The sequence below is a fragment of the Podarcis bocagei genome, assembly GCF_964188305.1.
Source record: "Podarcis bocagei genome assembly, chromosome: 7".
NCBI classification, from domain to species: Eukaryota; Metazoa; Chordata; class Lepidosauria; order Squamata; family Lacertidae; genus Podarcis; species Podarcis bocagei.
Window position 1 is genome coordinate 68750220 of NC_138132.1, and position 20156 is coordinate 68770375.

Here is a 20156-nt window from a genome sequence, read left to right on the forward strand (position 1 = left end):
AAGGCAGTTTCCTATGTACCCAACAGCAAATAGACCTTTATCTTCTCCCTTCTGCCCGAGTTCATGCGTCACAACCTGACACGTTAAGAGGAAAAACCAGGCAAAACAGTTCACCAAACTCAGTGCCGGATTTACGTATAAGCTAAACAAGCTATAGCTTAGGGCCCCACTCTCTTGGGGGCCCAAAAAAAATTAAAAGAGAAAAAAAACTGGATGTACACTTCAAAAATATAAGATAAAAAAACAAATAAAATAAAACCTACACACAGCAACAGTGTTTTGTGTTGTGTAGGCTCCTATGATGTAAGTAATGGGCCCCACCTGCTAGCCTGCTCCCTAAAATATCACTGGTTTGCTCATTTCTATATATAGGGTGCCTACATTCTGCATGTGCAAATCGCTTTAGATACCTACTAGGTCCATAAATTACCATATAGTATATATTCAACAGTGACAATTTGTTGTTGACAGAGGACAGCTGGACATATAAAGGGCCCATTACCTGATGAGTAGCTTAGGGCCTCATCAAACCTAAATCTGGCCCTGACCAAACGTGATGAAAAATGACGACTCTGCCTGGCAGCAGCTGTCCAGGGTTTGGAGGAAGGATCTCTCTGAGCCCTAGGGATGCCACAGGGGTTGCGCCCAGACCCTTCTGCATGCATGGCATGTGATCTACTGCCGAGCCACAGCCCACATTCCAGCAAAGCTCTTGGTGCTCAGCTCATGTCTCATCAGAGCTGGATGGACTCAAGAAAACAAGCAGATGAAGCAAATTGTAGAGTTGAAAGGGAGCCCCGTGGGTCATCTAGTGCAATGCAGGAATCTCAATTAAAGCACCCATGACAGATGGCCATCCAATCTCTGCTTAAAAACTTCCAAGGAAGGAGGGACTTTGTTTCACTGCCAAACAACTCTTACCACCATAAAGTTCTTCCTGATGTTTAGTCGGAATCTCCTTTCTTGTATCTTGAATCCATTGGTTTGGGTCCTACCCTCCAGAGCTGGAGAAAACAGGCTTGCTCCATCCTCCGTGTGACAGCCTTTGAGATATTTAAAGATGGCTATCATAGCTCCTCTCAGTCTCTTCTGTACCTGGCTAAACATCCCCAGCTTCCTCAACTGTTCCTCATAAGGTTTGGTTTCCAGAACCTTTATCAGCTTGGTTGCCCTCCTCTGCAAATCTTCCAGCTTGTCAACATCCTTCTTAAATTGTGGCGCCCAGAATGGGACACATCACTCCAGGTGTGGTCCGACCAAGGAAGAATAGAGTGGTACTATCACTTCTCTTGATCTGAACACTGTGCTTCTGTTGATGCAGCCTGGTACTGTGGTACCTTGGGTTACAGACGCTTCAGGTTACAGACTCCGCTAACCCAGAAATAGTACCTCGGGTTATGAACTTTGCTTCAGGATGAGAACAGAAATCGTGTGGTGGTGGCGCGGCGGCGGCAGGAGGCCCCATTAGCTAAAGTGGTACCTCAGGTTAAGAACAGCTTCAGGTTAAGAACGGACCTCCGGAATGAATTAAGTTCTTAACCTGAGGTACCACTGTATAGCATTAACTTCTTTCTTTCTTTCTTTCGCAGCTGCATCGCTGTTAAGCTTGTGGTCTACTGAGACCCCTAGATCCTTTTCACATGTACTACTGGCAAGCCAGGTTTCGCCACCTTGGATCTCTATGGGATGTAATTCTGAGAAAACACACATAGTGACTGGGCTGCCGTTCCGGCTGAGTGATGGATCTGGACTCAGAGCTGCCCAACCCAAGGCCTTTGTCCTAATCCCCTTTAAAATAAAACAAATTTCTCTAAACATTTGTCAGTCCTCCTTTCCCATACATACCATAAACTTGGGGCCCTTTTAAGATTTTTTTAATTTATTTTTTAGTTTTCAGAAAATAAGGGCTGTTGGGTTACCCGAGCTTTTCCAAGGCTGCTTCTATTTTTGTCTTTTTAACAGCCACAGAGATTTGATCACCTCTTTGAAGTTCTGCGGACCAAAGATTGAAAACTGAACGGATTAAATTTTAACAAGATGTAAGCACAAACAGACCTTCCCGGCCTGCATTTCAGCCAAAAACTACAAGCCTGGAAGCCAGAAAGATGTTCACTCCACAGAGGCAGATGTATAGGTATGTGCAGAATTAGGCCCCTCTGCGACCAAAGTTTCCCCAGAAGTTATTAGTCTACATCATTAACTGAGAATATCCCTATGAAACATGATGACAAAGAATGAATCGCCATGGCTGAATTCTAATATTTCATTTCGCTGCATTCTTTGCATTCTTCATTTCTCCTGCTCTCCATTTAAAATCAACGGAGGATGGTCCCTTCGGGTGGGAATCACCAACCCAGCACCTGAGAAGGTTTTCACTGGCCTCTGAACAGGAATGTGAGAGCCTGAGCTTTCACAGTTTTTTGAAGCAAGTCTTTGATTCCTGCACTGCAGGGCATTTGGCGAGATGACCCAGGTCCAAGTCTGACACACTAACCCAGGCATAGGCAAACTCGGCCCTCCAGATGTTTGGAACTACAACTCCCATGATCCCTAGCTAGCAGGACCAGTGGTCAGGGATAATGGGAATTGTAGTCCCAAAACATCTGGAGGGCCGAGTTTGCCTATGCCTGCTCTAACCACTGCACTAACCACTGCCTCTCTATAACAGGAAGCAGGGGCATAGTATTGGGGTGCCAGAGGGCCTTAGCCTGGGCACAGATTTTTCAGGTGGCAGGAAGCAGGCACCCCCCATAGGCACTCCCAGTGCAGCTTGTCCCGATGCCCTTCTCCTGGCATTGGAGGAACCAATGGTCATAGAGGGGAGCACCGGGCAGGGCCATGCTGGAGGCCCCAGAGTGGGGGCGCCTGGTTCGCACCCACCAAATACCGTGTCGGCAGGTCGGGCTCCCCCTTGCATAGCAGGCAGGTAGTGCAGCACGGCGCTGCTTGGCTCCAACATGCGATGGAATTGTTTTGGTGGTGTTGACAGTAAGGGCTGAGGTGCCATGGCAGGCTCCTTCACCCTCTGGGTGCATGCACACCCCTTTGCCACGCGTGTGCCCGCCCCGGGCGGCATACACTCAAGCAACACTGCCAATAGGAAGGGACCTCTGTGGTCCTCTCCCCTTCTCCAGCCACAGCTGCACCAAGAAATAATAAACACCTCCTTCGCATTCTTCAAATATTTTGCTTATGAAGGCTGGAAAGGACATACTTTTTGTTTTTTTCAAAAATGCAATAAAAACGTCTCTCATGAGGAACCTCTGCGCTTCGGAGCAGTCAGCAGTGGTGGGGTGGGGGTTGGGGATTGGGACCTGACTAACACCCAACAAGGTCCTTGCCAAGTAACGACACCATCCGTGCTCAGCCAGCGACCGATGCACCCGTATGCCAGCCGTAAAGCCTGCCAGTCAAATGTTACATGCTTGGGTGGAGAGATTGGCTCCCGAAACTTTCCAGCAATCTGGGATTTGTGTGCGTTGCTGTGGGTTTCTTCCTCCCCCCCCCCCCCGCTTTCAGATGAAAGCTTCACCAGCAGCAACCATCTTTCAAATCCAAACACGCTGCAATCGGAGCTCTCATCTGGAAGCTGATCCTGGAATCCGTGCCAAGTCGCAGAGGGGGGGGAAGCAGAACGTTTGCACATTTTCCCACGCTACGGATACAGAAGAACTGCCAGGCATCCGCGGCCTCTGAGAAATCCCCCGCCAGGCAGGGCAAAGTGTGCCCTGCCGTGGTGGGAAGGGACTCACTTTCAACATGTGGCAAGGATGCCGCTGAAAACACCACAAGCCCCCTTATGCCAGGGGCAGATGGTTCTGCATAGACAGAGGCAGTCCGGCCCATCTCCAGGTCAGAGGAGGCTGTTGGCATCGTGCCCCCTTCTACATCTCTCTCCTCCCCAGCCATGGAGCACGGAAGATGGAATTACAGGCTCTGCATGCCAACGACCCCGAGTTTGAATCTAGGGAGAGTTGCTGCAACAGCTCACAACCGTAACACTAGTCGGCGCAGGCCAGGGATGCCAGAGTTTAGCATCAGAAAGGGAAACGGGAGAAGAAATTGCCGCAATTTGTGCGTTCATCCAAGGTCAGGAACAGAAACTGTGCAAGCAAAGATGAGCAGAGTTCACTATAGTTAAGTAAAGGGTAAAGGGACCCCTGACCATTAGGTCCAGTTGTGGCCAACTCTGGGGTTGCGGCGCTCATCTCGCTTTATTGGCCGAGGGAGCCAGCATACAGCTTCCGGGTCATGTGGCCAGCATGACTAAGCCGCTTCTGGTGAACCAGAGCAGCGCACGAAAACGCCGTTTACCTTCCCGCCAGAGTGGTACCTATTTATCTACTTGCACTTTGACGTGCTTTTGAACTGCTAGGTTGGCAGGAGCAGGGACCGAGCAATGGGAGCTCACCCCGTCGTGGGGATTCGAGCCGCCGACCTTCTGATCAGCAAGTCCTAGGATCTGTGGTTTAATCCAATCCCTTCACTATGGTTACTTTTTATTTTATTTTTTTAAAAAATAATTCTTTGCAAACATTGTGTAATTAATTCTGTTGTTTTCTGCATTGTTTTGGTATTTTCCTTCCATGGAAATGCACTGACATTAACTGCATAATTAGTTTCGGCCATAGCAAATAACAAGAGGAAGAACGTAGGTATCTGTGGAAGCTGAACTGCAGAGGAACGGAAGTAGTGCAGATTGTGGTGAGCACAGACCAAAGACCAAAGGCGGTGGAACTTCTTAGCTCCTCAGTGCTCTGCAGCAAATGTTCCAGGGTGGCAAATGCTCTGGCAAGAAAGTGGGTGAGGCCCAAACTCCTCCTCTCTCTCATACACACATGCAGGCAGACAAACAGATGCACAAGTGCTCACGCATACGCATACACACACACACAAACAAAAGACAGACTCACAGCCCTGCTCATCTCCTGATCCATGCAGCAAAGAAGCTGGAAGTATTTTCTATACCCCACTCATGAAACATTTCATCAACATTTCTTCTCCCCTTTTTTTGGATAATTTTCAAATGCAATTTATTTTCTCATTAAATGACGGGAAAGAGTAACAAAAAAAGAGATTTCCTGCACAGAACTGGAAGATGCTGCTCTCAAGATATCGCTCTCCATCACAGAGCTTGTCGAGATTGTGAAAGCAGACAGGTGGCAGGAATAATTCAGCCTTCAATAGATTGTGGCTGGGTCAGGATTCATTGATCACAAAGGATGCCCCCACCCCATCAATGGTTTCAGTTGCTTCCCTCCCCACAATTCCCCCTCACCCTCTGCCTCGGAGGTTTCACTTATCTGTCACAAAGCTCGTTTTAGCAGAGAAGTCACAGCCCCCGCCTCCCCTCTGAGTCACAGCTGAACAGGAGGACAAGAGACAACAGACTTTCCTTCCTCAGCCATACTTCTGGGCTCATTTTATAAAGGAACAGGATTGCATAAAATAAAAATAAAAATGTAACAACGATAATAAAGGAGAAAGATAAACACCGCAAGAGGATAAAACACTGATTCAACGATCTGCGCAAGAAATAAAGGCTCAGATATTGACAAAAAGCACCCATACAGGGAGGGAGAGAACTATTTATGCCTGAAGGAAAGGTAGAATATATATTTAGTAGTAGTAAACAACAACAACAACAACAACAACAACAACAACAACAACAACAACAACAACAATTTATTATTAACCACCCAGAACAGAATGAGCCAACTGCAGTTCACACTGTCTGCTTTGAACATGCCCCCCCCCCTGCCTGTTTGTCAGGTGCACAGCTTATCTTTGCTGAAATATGTTACTGGCTATAGTGACTCAAGGTCAACGTGAGCAGCCAGGTAAACACTCGCGCCAGCCAGCTTTAGTAAATCATCATCTGTCCCCGTACTCTGACTTCATACTGCCAACAGAGATGCATTCCAGAAACAGCTACACTTCACTCCCTTCCTTCAAAGGGCCTGTTGTCGCAATCACCATTAAGAGGATGAGAAACAAGGTCTTTTCTGGGATTAAAACCAGAGGCATTCTTCTTTCTCCAGCGGTGGCCCGTCCTGTTTTGCCACCTGAGGCGAGACAAAAATGTGCCGTCCCCTGCGAGAGGGGGGCATTGTGCTGCTCATTTTCTCTGTCCCAGGGGTGAGGGAGACGAGTGACAATGCTGCATAACGGGACACACCCAGAGAAAGGGGGGCATTCCATCAGCAGGTGACAGGGCGAGTGGGGTGTCACAGAATCATAGAGTTGGAAGAGACCACAAGGGCCATCGAGTCCAACCCCCTGCCAAGCAGGAAACACCTCGCTTGTGCTTCCGCTACCTGAGATGGCTGCTTCCCTCTGCCTCATGGGTGGGACAGCTCTCTCTCTCTCATCCTTCCAGACACCATGGGCTGGAGACAGCCTCGGATGATGGGTGGGGGAATGCGATTAGGGGCCCTCTCTCTCCCATTCCTCCCTTTGAAATGATGGTCCTTTATCTTCACACTGGACTGGACATATAGATGATGCTTTCAAACAGATGACTACCCTCTGCAAAAGTAGGGCAGATGGCAACTATAGCCAACCTCTCCAGGGATGGACAGTTCCCAGCACCCGCCCCGTACTGAGGGAGTGGTACGTGCCTGATGATACCAACCTCTCACACCAGCCCAACAACCTTCCATTTCCTCACAGAAGTTGGACTTCAAACATCAGGAACATACAAAAAGAGCTTGCTGGATCAGGCCAATGGCCCATCTAGTCTATGGTTACCAGATTTTTTTCAATGAATCCGGGGACACTTTTTTTTTTTTTGAAACTGAGTAGCAGCAGGGAGTCAGTAGTGGGGATGGTGAGACAAAAGACCCTGGGCCCAAGCACACATGCATATTGTATAATAATAATAATAATAATAATAATAATAATAATAATAATAATAATATCTTTATTGTCATTGCCCCCTCTCGGGGACAACGAAATTACTTAAAGGTGCAAAGCCCTTCTTTCGCACCCTGTGAAACATAAATGTGCAGAGTTTTTTAAAAAACTGGGCAATGGCTGCCCGGCCACAACTCCTGAGCCTCCCCTGATCAGTCGAAACAAAGGGGGCAGGAGATCTGTACTGCCGGACATCCCCGGTTCCCCTTCAGCAGTGTCAGTGTCAGCCAGCAGCCCAGAGCCAGCCTGGTAGCGCAGTTGGCTCTGGCTGGCTTCAGGAGCTGCTTGCTGCCATGGCGCCCGCCAGTTTGCCTCCTGGAAGTCCCCATATGATGTGCCTTGTGCGCAACACATCATATGGGGACTTCCGGTGATGAAAAATGGCAGGCGCCACAGCAGCGAGCAGCTCCTGAAGCCAGCCAGAGCCAACTGCGCTACCAGGCTGGCTGAGGCTGCCGCTGCCACATTTCCCGGGGACAGATTTGCAAATCCGGGGACTGTCCCCAGGGGTGTCTGGTAACCCTACTCTAGTCCTTTTTTCACAGTGGCCACCCCAAATGCCCCAAGTCCACAAGCAGGACCCAAGCAAAAGAGCACCCTCTTTTCCTGACGTTTCCAGTAACTGCATTCAGAAATTCCTTCCAGTAGCACCTTAAAGACCAACTAAGTTAGTTCTTGGTATGAGCTTTCGTGTGCATGCACACTTCTTCAGATACACTGAAACAGAAGTTGCCAGATCCTTCTATATAGTGAGAAGGTGGGGAGGGGTATTACTCAGAAGGGTGGTGGGAATGGGAGATTGGCAGATAGCTGAGATGAGCCTGTTGACGACTCTTAACGACTGTAATAGGTCTTACAGGAAAAGGCAAGGGGTGAGAAGGTGAGAAATGGCTTAGTCATGTATAATGAGATAAGAATCCAATGTCTCTGTTCAGACCAGGTCTCTCCATGGTTTTAAGTTTGGTAATGAGTTGCAATTCAGCAGCTTCTCTTTCCAGTCTATTTCAGAAATTTCCAGTCTATTTCAGAAAGACCTATTACAGTCGTTAAGAGTCGTCAACAGGCTCATCTCAGCTACCTGCCAATCTCCCATTCCCACCACCCTTCTGAGTAACACCCCTCCCCACCTTCTCACTATATAGAAGGATCTGGCAACTTCTGTTTCAGTGTATCTGAAGAAGTGTGCATGCACACGAAAGCTCATACCAAGAACTAACTTAGTTGGTCTTTAAGGTGCTACTGGAAGGAATTTTTTTATTTTGACTATGGCAGACCAACACGGCTACCTATCTGCAACTGCATTCAGAAAAGCATTACTGCCTCCGACTGTGGAGACAGAGCTCTGCCATCATGGCAAGTAGCCATCGAAAGAATGGTTACTTATAGAACATGCCAGATGTTTTTCCCTCCCCGGAGCAGTTGGAATGCTTGTGAATACTGGGTGCCACCACCCCAGCTCAGCCAATCACTGTCAGAGGCCACATCACCCACAACTGCAATACAAGAAAGACTTTGAGTGCCGAGGGCAGTTTTGGGTGAAACCAATGTCCTCCCTTGAGAGAAGGCATCAGATTCCCTCAGCTGAAAGAAGCAACACTGCCTTCTCATTTCTTGGTCCCTAAACTGGCAACCGGGGAAGCCAATTGAAAGCCAAGGGCACCCCCCCCCCAAGTTAAATATGCAAACCAGCAGCTACAGAAAGCTCTCTCTCTCTCTCTCTGTGTGTTTGTTTTGATCTATTATCATTTCATTAGGCTAAAGGTCACCATCTTTTTTTGCTTTCCATTTGGAAACCCATAAAAGCTGTAAAAGACACTCTCAAGTAACCCCCCCCCCAAAACACCCCTTTACATCTGCAAACAATTTGCCAGGATGCAGAGCTTGATATTTACAGAAGACCGAGATTCTGTTGCCGAGCGATTTGCAGAAAGAAAAAGAAAAAAGTAGATATAAAAAAAGTGGGATGAAGAGATGGAAATGCAACACTTTACGACCTAATTGAAAACTTCAGAGGCAATGATTAAGGCAGTTTCTCCGTTCTGTTGAAGTTGTTACTTTATATGACAGCCAAGTACATTTGGGAGAGAGACAGAGAGAGAGAGAGGAGAAGCACACGTCAGAGAACAGATCCAAACAAGAGAGGCCCTGGATTCCAAACAAAGGAAGTCAGAATATTGGTCCAGCTAGCTCAAGACTGTCATCACTGACCAGGATACCAGAAAAGGGACATTCCTGGGCTACCTGGAGATTTACTCAGAGAGGAGATGATCACAGGTTGCACTGCTGACCTCTATCTCCAATGGTGCACAGCGCTGCCAGTTACCCAAAGCAGAGCAAAGGAGCAGGGAGTTTGCCACAGAGGTGGTGCCAATCTGCCATTCCCGCCAGTGTGCCTATGCCACACCAAGTTCCCAGCTTTCTTGCCCCGCTCTTTCTCCTTCTTGGTAACCAGCAGAGATGCACAGCATTGGGAAGGCAGGCTAGCCACACAGCCTCACCCTGCGGGCCGCTACTGTTAACACAAGGTTAGCAGGGCTAAGAAGACTCGTTGTGGTCTAGTAACTTGTGCCATCTCCCTAAGGAGGCCACTGTCTATCAGAGCATGCCCTTTCTCTTTGACCCAGCGTGCTTGCTGGTAAATTCACACGCGGGAATGGAAATTGCAGCAAGGCAGGGACTTCCGTTGGAGAACAATTACACGGTGTTATAAAAAGTTACGACCGTTTCCATATGAATGTAATGTCGGCTGTATATATGCGATCTGCTCCCTGTAAAGTAAGCAGAAGCTGTTGTACAGTTAGATCAAATGGCCCAGGTGGATCTGCAGGTCTGATCCTTGCCTGGATCCCCGGAGAGCCACTGCCAGTTAGTGCAGACAATATGAAGCAAGATGGACAATATAAGGCAGTTTCTTATGTCCCCCCCCCCCCATGGCTGCTACTTGTAGTAGGAAAATAAAGCATCCAAGGACTTTAACGCATTTTAAGGTACACAATATAAGGTAACGCTGGATGGGCAAGAACTGAGCAGCAGCAGGAGAAAATTAAGAACAGAAAGGAAACAGAGAAAGAAAATGACTCGGAGGCTACGGACGGGTCTATCCTGCTCCCAAGCAGTGCTGTTATTGAAAAGGTATGACAAGGTTAATTGCTGGAAAACAGCTTGAGGTATCTTTGCGTTGCACCAAGGAAGCAAAACACACACACACAACTGGAGGTAATTAACACGGCAATGAGCACATCTTTCAGAGGAACCAGAGAGACTAGGAAGTACTTTGCAAAGGAGGCTGAGAAGGGAATGGGGCAGGGATTTTATTTTGTTTTTGTGGTGGTGGTGAGGTCATAAGTAGAGATCCTTGAGGATTTGTTTTGTTTTGCAGTGAACATAACCTACTCAAATACCGTATTTTTCGCCCTATAGGACGCACTTTTTCCCCTCCAAAAATGAAGGGGAAATCTGGGTGCGTCCTATGGGGCGAATGCAGGCTTTCGCTGAAGCTTGGAGAGCAAGAGGGGTTGGTGCACACCGACCCCTCTCGCTCTCCAGGCTTCAGGAACACATCCGCAGCCTAGGCAGCCCTGCGGGAGGTCCGGCAGGGATGTCTAGGCTGCGGATAGCAGCCTGCCGCCCGGCGGGCGGGGCGCCCTGAAGCAGAGCGCTCCCCTCGCCAGGCAGACATCCGCAGCGTGGGGAGCCTTGCAGGAGTTCCCGGCAAGGCTCCCCACGCTGCGGATAGCAGCCTGCCGCCTGGCGGGCGGAGCGCCCTGAAGCAGAGCGCCCCCCTCGCCAGGCAGACATCCGCAGCGTGGGGAGCCTTGCAGGAGTTCCCAGCAAGGCTCCCCACGCTGCGGATAGCAGCCTGCCGGCCCGCAAGGGGGGGCGCCCTGATGCAGAGCGCCCCTCGCGCAGGGCAGACATCGGCCAGCCCCACAAGCTCGGGGGACAGCAGGGAGGCGCAGCGCCGCCATCCCGCTGTTCCTCGACCTGGTTCTGTTTCCCCAACCTGCTTTTGGGGGGGAAATAAAGGGAATTTCCCCCCCTTTATTTCCCCCCCAAAAAACTAGGTGCGTCCTATGGGACGGAGCGTCCTATGGGGCGAAAAATACGGTAATTCCACACCGGGGCTCAGACCAGAAAGTAGATCTGTCTACCAGATCAGTTGCTGGGGAGAAACTGCTTGTGAATTTCCCACCAGCAACTGATTGGCCATCGTGAGAATGGGATGCTGAACTAGGTGGACTAAGGGGTGCAGGAGGGATCCATTTTAAACATATTTAGACACAGGATCTGGTAGTTCTGACCTAATCGAGCTTTGCCCCCATTAGACCACCTATTGCACAGGGTGACTCCTTAGGTCTGTGCTGTCTGTGCATTGTAACTTTTTTTTTTTTAAAAAAAAGCCCAACTAATTATATGCAACCTAATCATGTATAACATAAAATAGTCAACATCCGGTACTACATTTCTGCAGCCTGATTTTGTACGTATGGACACATAAATATTTTTGTACAGTCATATGCACAGTTGTATCTGTTTATGTGCTGGTTACTTTACACACACACACACACACACACACACACACACACAGAAACACACACAGTACTTTTCTGTGTAAAGTCTAGGTTTTATTACTGTAAAATAATGCTAAAAGTGGGGGACGGGGGGTCATCGTATACACGGGGCCATCTCCCCCCATTTTCTTAAATTGCAGTCCCCCAAAATAGGGGGCGTCTTATTCACGGGGGCGTGTTATACACAGAAAAATACGGTAGATAATTTCTGTGTCTCTGTGTCATAAAGATACATCACATCAGTTTACAACCATATAAAAACCATGAAACCAAACAATAAAATCATAAAAAGTTGAAAGCAAAAAGAAATTAAAAACACACACACATCAGCAAACCAGCATTACAGTATTTTAAGCATTGTACTGCAATAATTGTTTGTATTTTTAGAAACAACTCTCTTCTTTTTCAGAAGAGAGAAAAAATTCAGGCAGTGGGGGGAGGGGAAGAATCTCAACATTGAGAACCCATTCCTTTGGTCTGAGCCAACACACAAACATGAATGCACACATGCTGGCTCTGATAGCCAGCCCTCTGCCGCTCTCCCCAAATTTACCCTGAAGAACTTCGCCTCCCCAACCCATGTACGGACAAAGTTTGTTTTTCGCATTCCCACACCTATATCTGAATCCACTTCTCTCCTCTATTCCACAGCCCCACTGTGCACCTGTTTTCACCTTCACCCCCATTGTCCATGCATCCTCCCTTACTCCCCCCATCCCCTCTTGCACACAAACTACTCTCATAATAGCCTTCTGTAACTTCCTCTTCTTGCATACTGCAACTACTAAGCATCCTTTTCACCTTCTGTGCAATTATGAAGCCACCATCCTCTTGAATCTACAAATCTTCCAATGGGGGCTGTGCGATGACAGTCTTACATTTTTATGTGTATAGGAAGATATCTCTAGCTCGCTGCCCACATCAGTAAGTGGGAGCAATTATACCCCCCCTCCGCTTCAATTATGGAGGAATATGGAGAATTTCCTTTGTTCTGCATTTTTATGGGAGATGACCTAATTTGCACCTCCCAGATAAATACACAGAACAGAATTATCTCTTGGATTTTGCTGTACCGCAAGTTCTGCAGTACAGTTTTAAGCTAAGAAAGGCACACTGTGGGAGAAAATGCACTCAGAAATATATACATTGACTGGTTCAAGATCTGGACAAGCCTTGACATCAGTCATATAGCAGATATTAGTCATGACAGCTCAATACAACCCTCAAGTCCAGGAACAGTCTATCCCTGTATATCATCAGCCAGGTGGCAACCAAAAAAAGAGAAGCTGACTTCTGGCCTCCTCAGAGTTCTGGTTGGCCACTGGTTAGATGAACCTTTGGCCTGATCCAGTAGGGTTCCTCCTATATTCTGAGGAACCTGTACCACTGCCTTACTACCAAGTCAGACCATTGGTCCATTTAGATAATTATTGTCTGCACTGACAGGCAGTACAGTGGTACCTTGGGTTAAGAACTTAATTCGTTCTGGAGGTCTGTTCTTAACCTGAAACTGTTCTTAACCTGAGGTACCACTTTAGCTAATGGGGCCTCCCGCTGCTGCCGCGCCGCAGCCATGTGATTTCTGTTCTCATCCTGAAGCAAAGTTCTTAACCTGAGGTACTATTTCTGGGTTAGCAGAGTCTGTAACCTGAAGTGTCTGTAACCTGAAATGTCTGTAACCCGAGGTACCACTATAGCTCTCCATGGTTTCAGGTAGGATCTCCTGGAGATTTTGGCAACTGAACCTGGAGCCTTCTCCATGTAAACCAGATGTTCTACCACTGAGATGTGACCCTTCTTAAGTTCCCAAGCAGTGAAAGACCGGCAGCATTCACCCACAGCTTTTAAGCAGACGACAGATTTGCAGCAAAAAGAAAAAGACACTACAAATGGCCCACTTATCCAAAGAGGTCAGTACAAGATAACTAACCTGCTATAACCAGAGGCAAAACTATATCTACCAAGCTATTCATCCAAGGCCAAGCATTGCTCAGCCAGCTTAGACTCTTTTGGCGCACCAAGCATCAGACAGTCCCCTTCTCCCCAATTTCTCAGTCTGCCTGCTTCTAACTAATCAATCCCAGGGGAGTGGGGAGGAAAATGACAAATGCAAACCATGCCCCATGTTTGTAACTAATCGAAAGTGAAAAGAAGGAGGGTTCTAATCTGACCTGTTGTTACAACAGGTGTATTACCCCTTCTTTGAAAGCAAACAGGCAGTGGAATGGTACGCAGTGGAAGCTGCATGCATGTCTATTCACAAAGATGCCCCAAATATTGAGTACAGGAAAGCGTTTATGTCAAGAGGAGTCCAGTCCCAGTTTCAAAGAGTGATGTGCTCTTCTCTACTCAGAAGTAAGTCCACTGAGTTGTATATGGCTGAATGTGGATATAGCCGACTCCCAAGTAAGTGGGCACAGGAATCAGAGCATCATAAGAGTTGGAAGGAGCCTGGCAAACAAATGGGTTACACCCAGGGGTGTTTTTTTCAGCCAGAACTCAGTTCTGGCACCTCTCAGGTGGGCGCCATTGCCATTATGTGAGAACAAGGGAGGCGTTCTTGGTGAGTTCTGGCACCTCTTTTTTATTACAGTAGTACCTCGGGATAAGAACTTAATTCATTCTGGAGGTCTGTTCTTAACCTGAAATTGTTCTTAACTTGAAGTACCACTTTAGCTAATGGGGCCTCCCGCTGCTGCTGCGCCACCGCCACACGATTTCTGTTCTCATCCTGAAGCAAAGTTCTTAACCCGAGGTACTATTTCTGGGTTAGTGGAGTCTGTAACCTGAAGCGTCTGTAAACTGAAGTGTCTGTAACCCGAGGTACCACTGTATTAGAAAAACAGCACCTGCCACAGCCATACACCACACATTTAAAGCACTTTTATACCACCTTCACAGCCACAGGGAAAACTGGGAACTGTAGTTTGTCAGAGTGTTGGCCTTCCAGAGATATAATTCCCTGACCCTTAGCAAACTACAGTTCCCAGGATGCTTCATGACTGTTAGAGTGATGTAAGAGTACCTCAAATGTATGATGTGTCTGCAGAGAGTGTTGATGGGAGTGAAAAAGGAGGTTAGTCTACTCAGGGAGGGCATCTAAACAAAACTCTCTCCAAAATTTGGAGCTACTACTACTTGCTGATCAGAAGGTCAGTGGTTCGAATCCCCGCGATGGAGTAAGCTCCCGTTGCTCGGTCCCTGCTCCTGCCCACCTAGCAGTTCAAAAGCATGTCAAAGTGCAAGTAGATAAATAGGTACCGCTCCAGCGGGAAGGTAAACGGCGTTTCCGTGCACTGCTCTGGTTCACCAGAAGTGGCTTAGTCATGCTGGCCACATGACCCGGAAGCTGAACACCGGCATCCTCAGCCAATAAAGTGAGATGAGCACCGCAACCCAGAGTCGTCCGCGACTGGACCTAATGGTCAGGGGTCCCTTTACCTTTTACTACTCCTGGGTGGGGGCTAAGGTGCAATCCTTCACACAACAGGGGTGGTGAACCAGTGCCTGCCTCATGTTGCTGGACTCTAAACTCCCACCATTCACCAGCTTGCATGGCCAATGGTCAGGGATTATGGGAGTTGGAGTCCAATAAAATCTGAAGGGCTGGTGTTTAGCCATATACGCAATGAATGTGGGAGCAAGTCTCATTGAACTCAATAATGAATAAATACATAAGAAATAAATAAATGACTTCAAAACTCTTTTTTTTTTTTTTTGGTTAAAAGTGACAAACGTAGTAAGCAATAATGATAATGATGTTAAGAGTAATAATATAGATGAGAGAAAATTTAAATGGGAGTGTTTGGATGAAGTGCTAGGTTTGTTTGTTTTTAACGCCTCCAAACAGCTTCATTGCCTAGGGCAGGGTTTCCCAAATTTGGGCCTCCAGCAGTTGTTGGACTACAATTCCCATCATCCCTGACCCCTGGTCCTGCTAGCTAGGGATGATGGGAGTTGTAGTCCAAAAAACACAGTTGGGGACTCAATTTTGGGAAACCTTGGTCTGGGCAGTCAGCCAAATTCCATGGGCTCTTGGCTACTCAGAGTAGACCTACTGAAGTTAATGGACACAAACAACTAACTTAGGTTCGTTAACTTCAGAAAGTGGGTTGGTTGGTTTAGGACCAGTGTTCCCAATCTCTTCCAGTTAATGGGTGTGTTTGTAGGGTTCCTTCCATACAAGGACAAAGTCCACTGCCCAAAAGTTAAATTGTAACTTCATTTGAGGATTCAGGCTGGAGACTGGGGAGGCGGGAGGGGGAATACTTTCCAAATATCTACTCTTTGATATAACAATATGCAGACCACACAGGGAAGAGATAAAAAAAAACCAACTTCCATAATTTAGAAAGGGTAGTTTGCTTTAGGGGTTGTTTTTAATTGGTGTATAATTGGAGTTTTTGATTTCTATGCAGAATGAGAGCCAGGCAAAAGTTTCCAAAGAACTTTGAAACGTTTATCCATTTCCCAGTCTTTGGCTCTGTGGCTCAGTATTTACAGAATTATAACCATCTAGTCCTCATGTTTTCACATTGCAAGTGATCGTACAGATGAATGTGCAAAAGCACTGAGCTTACATCACCACCCGTCTCTGCAAGTTCAAAAATTGGGGGCCTCTTAGTTGCAATTCCTGCCTTGCTGGGGGTTGGACTAGATGACCCTTGGGATTCCTTCCAACTGTGCAAATCTCTGATTCTATTGCGGGTGAGGAAAACAGCCAAAACCTTTGCACCACTTAAGACCAGCAGGGTTTAGGCTGCCTGTTTCACTTTCTGCAATGCTGTATTTACCGTATTTTTTGCACCATAACACTCACTTTTTTCCTCCTAGAAAGTAAGGGGAAATGTCTGTGCGTGTTATGGAGGGAATGCCTACGGGTGGCATGCCTACGGATTTTCCTCCTCTAAAAACTACCTGCGTGTTATGGTCGGGTGCGTGTTATAGAGCGAAAAATACGGTACTTCTTATCTATAAAGGTCCCTCTGTGTGCATCTTTAGAGGAGGACAAGTCCTTGCCCCAAGCAGCTTACAATTTAAAACTCAACAGGCGAGGAAAGAACAAAAATAGGGAAATCGAGGCAGGGGAAAAGAGGGAAGGAGTCTGCCATTGTTTCAGCTACATGGGCTCAGATTGGGTGGCACATTTGAATGTGTAGACAGTACTAAGATCGGTGGACCAATGGCCTCATTTAGTATATGTCTAGGCAGTATTGTTATTTTCCTAAGTGGTTCAAAATAGCTGCACTTGGCTCTCAGTGTTGGGGCGGCGGAGATCAGGCGCTCGCAAGTTTTGCCAGGACAGCTAAGGGGAAAGTGCTGGGTAACCTGGAGCAAGTCATTGGTTCTCAGTCTCTGTTCCTCCACCTGTAAAATGGGACTATTCACAAAGCTCTTGAGAGGACGAACATACTCATGGCTGCAAAAACCCTTCTTGTATAGAAGAATCGTTAAGGTTCTGTGCAACTCAAATGCTGGTCAAGGTTCCAGTCGCTGCCCCTCAGATCTCAGCAAGGAATTTTTCTTTCTCCTTCCTAAGTACTGTATCAGTGATTTCAGGACATAGATCAGGTATAGGGAAGCTGTAGCTCTCCAGATGACTCCATTAATTCCAGCCAGGGATGATGGGATAGATTCCAGCAACACCTGGAGGAACATGAGGACCCCATCCCTGCCTTAGAGGAAAGAGAAAGTCACATGCAACTTTTAACTCTCCTGCCTTGAGTGACATCTGGGGGGAAGAAAGCATGTTGTCCATCGGCCACATGGCTTGTTATGATGGTGAACGGTACCCATCCATTCATATAAGTACTCCACCACCACTCTCATTGAACTCTCATGTGGGCACACAGCAAAGGCCACAAATCTCTTGCACTTCTATAGATAGAGAAGCACGGGAATCTGCCTACAACAGAGTCATTGGTCCATCTAGCCCAGTATTGTCAACACTGGCTGGCAGCTGTGGTGTTGGGTTTGAGGCTGGGGACATTCCCAGCCCTTCCTGGAGATTGAACCTGGATGCTAATAATAATAATAATAATAATAATAATAATAATAATAATAATAATAATAATAATAATTTATACCCTGCCCATCTGGCTGGGCTTCCCCAGCAACTCTGGGTGGCTTTCAACAAAATATTAAAATACCGTAATGCATCAAACATTAAAAGCTTCCCTAAACAGGGCTGCCTTCAGATGTCTTCCAAAAGTCTGGTAGTTGTTGTTCTCTTTGACATTTGGTGGGAGGGTGTTCCACAAGGCGGGTGCCACTACCGAGAAGGCCTTCTGCCTGGTTCCCTGTAACTTGACTTCTCGCAGTGAGGGAACTGCCAGAAGGCCCTCGGTGCTGGACCTCAGTGTCCAGGCTGAATGATGGGGTGGAGACGCTCCTTCAGATATACTGGACTGAGATTCTTTGTCACTGAGCTACGTACTTGGGAGATTTGCCTCCTCAGCTCTGGAGAGATATTGAGCTAGAGACTCCGCCTGTCATCCTTCAGGATCACATGGAGGCGGGGTTAGATCAGCAGTAGCCTACATGGTGCCCTCAAGATGTTGTTTGGCATCATGCTGCTTGTGGGGTAGTTTACCCACCTTGCACTCAGCTCTCACCTGGGGCTCCTAGAAGCTGTCAGCGGGTGACAGCAGCCACACCTTGGGAACAGCTTTGACCGGCCAGCCAAACCAGGTGAGGGTAGCCAATGGGTCTCAAACTCTTGGTGAGTTAGGGACTTCCCCTGCATGCAAAGGCAGGCTCTGGTGGATTGAGCGGATGAGACCAATCGTGGGCCCAACAGCCAAGAAGGCGGTTTCTGCACATGCTGTAGAGGGAAGTAAGAGGCAGATGGGACTCAACAACCTGGGAAGGTAGCCCATCTAGGAGAAAGAAAGCTCTGATCCAAAATCTCTGCTACATTGCAAAATATACTTGGGAGAAGAAAAGGCTAAAGAGTAAACCCTACACAAATCCGGAGTGGAGTCGCCTTGTATGCCTCCTTGTAGCAACTCCTGCAGCCAAGCTGGTGCCAAATGTATTACTCTGCTTTCCTTTGGACTACATCAGTAAGGCTGAGGGGGGGGGGTCTTGTCATCTGGGCAGCCCAGGACCTCCATACACATTGCCCAGGTCACTTTGGTGCTGCTAAAACAGCAGTTTGACTCCCCCCCCCCCCGGAAGTATACTCCACTCTCTCTTGAGACAGGCGGATACCAGCAGCAGCAGCAACAACAACAACTCCCATCATGCCCGAGCACTAGCTATGCTGGCAGGGGCTGATGGGAGTTGGAGTCCAACACCTGCAGGGCATCACATATATAGCTGCCTATATTAATGCCAGGAAATACTGTGTAGGTTCCAGGGAGGCTGCAGCCGATATGGCTCGAGGGACCCCACCCTCTGACATCACCTACACATCCCCCCTGGCCTGTTCTTTTTGCTGCTTTCCTGCAATTTCCTTGTCGGCGTGAGCACAAGAAGAACACACAAGCCACGGCACACACACCGCTACACACCCTCAGGTGCAGCACACCTTTCCTGACAGCTGTTCTCCAACCCCGTGTGCCGAAGGCCCCCGACCCAAGACACCTGGCAACGAGGCAACCCGGAAGGGCGATCCTAATTAAAACCCAAGGTGCCAACGGGCTCCTAGCAACCACAGATCACGTTAAGAATTATCTCATGCACCGAGGGCCCACCTCCCACTCCCAGCCTGTCAAACTCCCAGCCTTCGCCAAGCCACTATCCAACAAGTCCGTCACTGTTTGGGGCTCGGGCGCCCTGTTAGTAGCGTCGCAACCACACCTCCCTGAAGGCTATCATTTCAGAGGCTCAGCAGTGGCTCCGATTCCCCTTCCCTGCACACGGAAGGGAAAAAATGAACCATGCCCTAGAGAGAGAGAGCCGTTCTGGGTGGTTGCTCTTAGTTCTCGCGCCTCGGCAAGTTTAAAAGCGACTGACAAGGTGCTTTTTAAAAAAGAAGAGGACGGAGACTTGCCTGCGCAACAACAGCCTGCCAGCCTCTGCTGCCCATGTGGCCTCTGGTGTTTCCCTGAGGCTGCTGTAACAAATGCACAAACTTACACAAATCCACTCGCAGGACAAGGAAAGCCAGCCCAGAATGTGGCAAAAGGGATCTCCGTTCAAACACCCTCAGCAAAAGCCCCACAAAAGACGAGGCCCGAGACGAGGTAGCTATTTTCAGACAGGTAACCGTGGAAGCAACATACCACATACCAGGTTTGTTCTCCTCGCTTTCCGACTTCATGGTGCGGAGTCTGGAGAGGGGAAGGGGAGACTCGGCCCTGGAGATTTGAAAGATTTCTTTCTTTCTTTCTTTCTTTCTTTCTTTCTTTCTTTCTTTCTTTCTTTCTTTCCCCTCCTGACTCCTCCCCACCAAAGCAGGAAGTGCCCTTTGCGCTACCTGAGCACCTTGGAACCTGACCCTGTTACAGGTTGCAGAGTTTGCCAGCGTGAGCTCACTGAGAGGAAGGAGGCGTGCCCAGGGAGAGAACTTCACCTGCCTGGCTCAGTCTTCCAATCAGAGGTTTTAAGCTGCACCAGACAAGATTTCTGGGCTCAGCTCTTTCTTTTGAAGCTGCTCAGCCAGGCCGCCCCTTTCCTTCTCACGGGGGAAGGTGCCAAACGGCCCCACTATTAGAGTCACGGAGA

The 20156-nt window shown here is 48.0% G+C and overlaps 1 protein-coding gene across 2 annotated transcripts in view; it reads right to left on the reverse strand.

The window, feature by feature from the left end:
• KAZN (kazrin, periplakin interacting protein) overlaps positions 1 to 20156 on the reverse strand; it is a 212397-nt gene that overhangs the window by 59216 nt on the left and 133025 nt on the right. The window contains exon 1 of one of the 2 annotated variants that reach the window (XM_081201607.1): positions 19722 to 19933. The exons of the other annotated variant lie outside the window; for it this stretch is intronic. Coding sequence (XP_081057733.1) covers positions 19722 to 19752 — 31 coding nt within the window. The 5' untranslated portion in view covers positions 19753 to 19933. Of the gene's footprint in view, positions 1 to 19721; positions 19934 to 20156 lie in introns of those variants that run through there. 2 annotated transcript variants of the gene reach the window in all.